The following is a 6,745-nucleotide window of genomic DNA, read 5'->3' as shown; positions in this document are numbered from 1 at the left end:
TGACAGCTCATTGAGCAGCATTCACTCAACAGCCCCAGTTGCTGTGTCTGGCTTAGCATGACTCTTTCATGCTGACTCTTTCCACACCATTAAAAGTGGACATGTAAGTGGTGCAAATTTCTCTGAAAAGTTTTTAATATTTTAATTAGTCTTTCATCAAAAATAGAATAATGCCCTGGATTAAATATATTATCCTACTTACATTTTACAAATGGATTTAAATGAGTCATGAAGTTTCCTGTTGACATGACAGAAATGATAGGCTCACTTAAAATAATACACTTTTTTTTTTGCTTTTGGCATGTGTAATTAATTAGGATGAACTTGAAGTTTTCATTGTTAACTGGTGGAAATATTGAATATATACAAAAATACATTCTTTTTTTCTGGGAATGATCTATGCATGGGTTTTCTAGAATGAGTACAGGTTGTTGATACAAAAGACCATAAAGGTATTTTATTCTTTCTCCCCCTCTCTCTCCTTTCTCGAGTCCCTGCCAAAACACACAACCACATATTTTTCCTATGTCAGCATCATAACCTCTAAGCTTCCGTAAAGGAGAGGAAAGGTATGTTTAGTTTTTAAGAATGCGAAGTCTCTGAGTTGTTTCTTCTCTATCTATGACTCCTACAGATGTTGACTATATGGTTAATCATTCTTAATAGATTTAATTCACAAATTCTGACTTCATTGTGGCCACAGGGAAGTCATAAAGAAGAGAATTTCAAGTCATTAAAACAGAAACCTGCAGAATCCATCAACTTAGTGAGACATAAATGTTAACCATAATGCTGTATAAATGGCTTCAGTAGTTCTCAGCAGTGTCTTATCTGGCAGTAGTACAGACAGTGCTTTTGACTGATAGTTTCATGTCATTGTGCCCAATTTCATTTTTAGAGAAAAAGATTAATCTTCAATTCACACTCTAAGTACAAAAACTACTTCAGTGAAAATAAACTAAGTGAAGTCAATCTGCTTACAATTTGGAGAAAAGGATGTAGTTATCACTAACCTGGATCTAGTTGATTGTGAGTTCCTCCGTTTGCAAATTTAGCTTCATCATTGCTTTCTTCCCCTCATGGCATGTGCCACATACCTGCAAATAGACTCCCTGAGCTAACCAGCCTGACACTGGAATCCTTATATCTCTAGACCAGTGGTTGGCAAACTGCGGCCCCTTGAGTGTGGCTCTTCCACAAAATATCACGTGTGGGCGCGCTCGTACAGTGCGATTGAAACTTCCTGGCCACACTCAATGGGCCAAAGAGCCGTATGTGGCTCGTGAGCCGCAGTTTGCCGACCACTGCTCTAGACAATTCTCTCAATCTTGGGCATTTTAGTTTATTTTGGTTCACATTATCAGTTTGACCAAGATCACTCAGAAAATGAGCTTTTTCAGTTTGGAAACTTGGGTAGTTCAAGGATTTAATTTCTCCACTTTCTTGACTTCCTATGTATGTATAACTACATCTTCAATATATATATTTTCAGATATGTAGAACTATATTCAATCTAAATTAAAAATAATGGGAGCAATAAAAAATTCTTTAAATTAGGAAAAACTGGTATATGAAACTATAAAATGTTTAAGTGCATCAAATAAACTTGATTGGACAATGTTTTCTCAAATCAGTTGTCCTATATTTTGGTTTCCCAACAAGGTCATGAGCAATCTAGAGAGAATTCTTTTTATTCCTGATTTAAGCCTTCCTTCTAACCCCCAAAGCTTGGGACAATGTTTCCCCTACTAATCTTCAGATTGTTGGTACATGGCTCTGCTGTTGTCGTTTACTTAAATGTCCTTTTTTTGCGATTATTTCTTCACTGACTCTAGAGAAATGTTTCAATAAGCTTGCAAGAAGTGCAGGATTTGTTGCATTGACCTTTCCAGTCCTCAGAGAATTAGTAATTGGTTCTGCTGAAATATATCTTGTAGCTTTAAACAAAGTCTTTCATTTACTCCCACTTGGTATCCACAAATCTCATTGGAGGCCAGTTTTAGAAATGAAGTTGAGCTTTGGTTAGACTTGTGTCTCTGGCTCTATTTTAGGTTGGGACTGGGTTCAGGAAGTTGGAAAGCTCATTGTAGGGCTTTGTTGCTCATTTTGACATTGGTGAGAACCTGGCATGGGATATGCGGTGTTGTTAGGCCTAGGTCGGAATTCAGAGACTGGATTTCTCCCTGGAAACATGACTGTTCTGAATGATATGGTTTCTCCAAGAATGGAAGTGCTAGTGTCTTCAAGGTTATGTGCCAGGTAAACCTGGGAAATAGTGACATTCGTATCAGTGACTGACTGAGAAGCCTTAGGTGGCAGGATTCCTAGCTGCCAAAGATTGAGTGATATACAAGTCATAGATATATCTACTTCCTTTGGGATGAATACCTAGATGACAGTCTCAAGATGTATTCGGGGGAATGTGGCTTTTCTCTCTGCCCCACAGGGAGAGAAGCTTGGGGAAATACAGTAAAGTACTATGTTTTCACATGGTAGCCAGGGAGAAAAAAAACATCCAACCAAGCACTCTTGTATAAAGACAACATAGCAGAGGTAGAGAATGGAAACGCTATCAAAAGGAAGCTCCACTACAATCTTCTTTCTCTCTGATTCTGAGGTGATGAAGAGCTGGCTGCAGTCCAGCACAGAATCACCTTTCTTTGTTATCAGCTTGTACCTTTAAACCAAATTGACACACTCCTGAAGTCCAGAACCAGAAACAGAAGCAATGCCTTTAGTTTTGTCCTCAGGAATTAACAAGTTTGCTCCTGTTTGCTACCAACTCACTCAGTCTGTCCCTCTTCCCCGGCATTTTGTTATTGTGGTAAATAATATATAACAAAAATGTACTATTTCAAACATTTTTAAGTGTACAAATTGCTATGTGAACAACACCACCAACCATCCCCAAATGTTTTCATTTTCCCAACATGAAACTCTATATCCATTAAACAATTACTGCTCATTCCTCCACCTTCTTCCATCAGCCCCTGGCAACCAATATTATTACTTTCTGCTTCTATGAGTTAGATACATCATATAAGTGGAATTATGCAATATTGTTTTCTTTCCTTGTTTTGGGGGGTAAATGATGCCTTGTCATTTTTTCCTTTTCTATTGAATTTATTGGGTGACACTGGTTAACAAAATTATATAGGTTTCAGGTGTACAATTCCACACCATATCTGTATACTGTATTATGTATTTACCACCCCAAGTCAAGTCTCTGTTCATCACCATTTATCCCCCCCGCCCCCGTGCCTTCCTCCACGTTTCCCTAATTCCAATCTCCCCTGCCAGTCACCAGACTGTTGTCTGTGTCCATGAGTTTTTTTCTCTCTTTTAAAAAATATTTTTATTAATTTCAGAGAGGAAGGGAGAGGGAGAGAGAGATAGAAACATAAATGATGAGAGAGAATCATTGACTGGCTGCCTCCTGCACCCCACAACCCCCCATCTGGGGATTGAGCCCACAACTCTGCAACCCGGGCATGTGCCCTGACTGGGAATTGAGAATCGAATCGAACCATGACATGCTTACTGGTTCATAGGTCCATGCTTAATCCCTGAGCCACTCCAGCCAGCCAATGAGTTTTTTCTATTTTTTTGCTCAATCCTTCCATCCCCTCCCAACTCAGGCCTTCAATCCCCTCACCACCCCACTCTATGAGTCTGTCTCTGTTTTGCTTGTTAGTTCATTTTGTTTTTCTCTCACTGGCTTATTTTATTTAGAATAATGACCTCAAGGTTCATCCATGTTGTCACAAATGGCAGGGTTTCCTTCTTTTTAAAGGCTGAATAATAGTCTATGTACCACATTAAAAAAAATCCATGCATCTGTCAATGGACTTTAAGGTTGTTTCCACATCTTGGCTATTGTGCATATGCTGAAATGAACATAGGAGTACAAATAATTCCTTGAGATACTGATTTCAGTATTTTTTGGATAAATACCCAGGAGTGGGATGACAGGATCATATGGAAGTTTCATTTTTAATTTTTTGAGGAACCTCCATCCTGTTTTCCGTAATGGCTGCATCAATTTACATTCCTACTAGCAGAGCACAAGGGGTCTCTTTTCTTCATATCCTTATCAACACTTAGCTCTTTGTCTTTTTGATTATAGCCATTTTAACAGATGTGAGGTGATATATCATTGTGGTTTTGTTTTGAATTTCCCTCTGATTAGTGACCTTGAGCATTTGCTTGTTGGTCATTTGTATATCTTCTTTGTAGTAATGTCCATTCAAGTCCTTTGTCCATTTTTAAGTTGGGCTATTTTTGCTCTTGAGTTATATGCATTCTTTATACATTGTGGATATTAACCCCTTACCAAATGTATGGTTTGCAAATAGTTTTCCCCATTCTATAGGTAGTTTTTTCACCCTCTTAATTGTTTCCTTTGTTGTATAGAAATTTTCTATTCAAATTTGAATGTGTCTTGATTACTCAGCTATTATCAACTCTCTCATTTGTACCAGATACTTTTGTTCCTATTAGCTAAGGCACAAATTCATTAAATAAAAAATTACTTTGGAGGTGAAGTGGTATATAGAATGTCTTTGAGAAAAAAGGGCTACATAAATTATTTTCTGCCTGTCAAATCTTGTGCAAGATTGGTCTCTGAATGTACTTGGAAGAATTTTATATCCCTCTATGGCTTTGGGCAGAAAAATAATTTATCTCAGAAAGAGCCCATATTACAATGTAAATGGTGCTATCTGGAATTGTGTAACACAGAAGCATTAATTTTGGAATGAGTCCTGCTTAATGACACCCTCTCATTCCTCAAAACCCATTCATTTTTGGTTGATCCTTATCTCTTACAATAATAAATCTACTTTGACTACAGTAGTTGGGATTAAAACTAAGCATTTTCAACAAAATTTCCATCAGGCCTATTTGTTTAAATATTTTAATTACTTAGCCTGTTGGTTATATTATCTATACCTGAAGATTTACAGAGAATTGTTCTACAGAATACACAAATTCAGAGATTTTCTATACATGTGACATTTTTATGTTGATTAGCAATGTTCCTTTGAGCAATAATTCGTAAATACAAAGAAGTTTCTAACTGTAGGGAACTTTGGTCATCATTTAATCAAATATTGATATTTTATGAAAGAGAAACCATTGAAGATTTTAGAAAGCAAGGAGAACAAAATCTACTTAAACTCACATTATTTTGACTTCAAGACCATTATCCTTTCTATTAGTCACACTTGTTCTTAAAATATGAATAGATTTTATTTCGATTTTCTCTATTAGTTTTTGGCTCCAGAGCTTCCTCATGGCATTTTTCATCTCTGAGTTCCTGAGGGTGTAGATTAAAGGGTTAAACATGGGTGTTATCGTAGTATAAAACAGAGCCACCACTTTATCACTGGGGAAGGTGATCATGGGCCGAAGGTACACAAATATACAGGGTACAAAGAACAGGACAACGACAGTAACATGGGAGGTGCAGGTGGAGAGAGCCTTCTGCCGCCCTTCAGCACTGTGAGTTCTTAGGGAGCAAAGGATGTGGACATAAGAGGTGATAAGAATAGAAAAAATTAACATACTCATCAGTCCACTGTTGGCAGCAACAAAAAGTCCGAAGATGTGAGTGTCAGAGCAGGAGAGTTTTAGCAGAGGGAAAAGATCACAGATGAAATGGTCAATGACATTGGGGCCACAGAAGGGTAACCAGACGATAAAAAGAATTTGAATCAGAGCATGAAGCAATCCTCCGGTCCATGCCATGGCCACCAGGAGGCTACACATTTGCTTGTTCATTGTCATTGTGTAGTGCAGGGGCTTGCAGATGGCCACGTAGCGGTCATAGGCCATGACTGTGAGCAGGATGATCTCAACTCCCCCAAAGAAATGTTCAGCAAAGAGCTGAGTCATGCACCCTTTGAAGGAGATAGTTTTCTTTTCAGTGAGTAAGTCAAATATCATTTTGGGGAGCATGGCAGAAGAGCAGCAGCCATCTACAAAGGACAAGAAAGAAAGAAAAAAATACATGGGGGAGCCCAAGGCTCGGCTGGTGGTGATTGTCACTACAATGAGTAGGTTGCCTGCCATGGTGAGGAAGTAGATCACTGTGAACGCAGCCAGCAGGAGTTTCTGCACATCTGGGTTCCGTGTCAGGCCAAGCAGGATGAATTCTGTCACGTTGCTCCTTCGCTCCATGAGTCCACTCTAGCCTTTGGATAACTGATTTATCTGTGAATAGCACAGGGGTTGCAGTTGTGGCAGATACATTTTGATCAAGCAAATACTTTCTGTCAGGATTGTTTTCTGTAAGACTGATGGAAACCCCAAGCAGATAAACCCAAGACTTTTGCTATGTATTAGTCATATAATGAATACATAGCACTTCCTTTCTTTCTCTCCTTCCCTCGCCCCTTTCCTCCTTTCTTTCACTCACTCACTCATTCCACTCGTATACATAAACACAGTATTATGACTGTTGGTTTTCCAGACAGCTTTCCTATAATTGTACACAGATGGCTATTCTCCCAACAATTGCCATAGTGTTTTACCCCATACAGAAAAGGAATAAAGAGAAGACCCATAAAGGAGCAGAGGCTTGAATTCAAGAGTCTATTTCCACATGTCTCTTTTCTTGTCACTTGTGCTGATGAGGATTAAAGTCAGAGTTCATTATTCTTACTATCTTTAATTTGTTTCAGGGTGAATGCAATTAGATATTAAAGTGAATTCAATTAGATATTAGAAATGATATAGTCACATT

The 6,745-nt window shown here is 38.3% G+C and overlaps 1 protein-coding gene across 1 annotated transcript; it reads right to left on the bottom strand.

The window, feature by feature from the left end:
• Positions 1-5,178: 5,178 nt before the first annotated feature.
• On the bottom strand, positions 5,179-6,233 carry LOC102440706 (olfactory receptor 4C5-like). Its single transcript, XM_006092090.1, has one exon. It carries the CDS (start codon positions 6,178-6,180, stop codon positions 5,179-5,181), a length of 1,002 nt encoding a protein of 333 aa, XP_006092152.1. The 5' UTR covers positions 6,181-6,233.
• Between the last annotated feature and the right edge of the window lie 512 nt (positions 6,234-6,745).

Source organism: Myotis lucifugus, unplaced genomic scaffold (genome assembly GCF_000147115.1).
Source record: "Myotis lucifugus unplaced genomic scaffold, Myoluc2.0 scaffold_97, whole genome shotgun sequence".
NCBI classification, from domain to species: domain Eukaryota; kingdom Metazoa; phylum Chordata; class Mammalia; order Chiroptera; family Vespertilionidae; genus Myotis; species Myotis lucifugus.
Note: the sequence above shows the minus strand (reverse complement) of the source record. Positions and strands in the feature narration are given on the sequence as shown.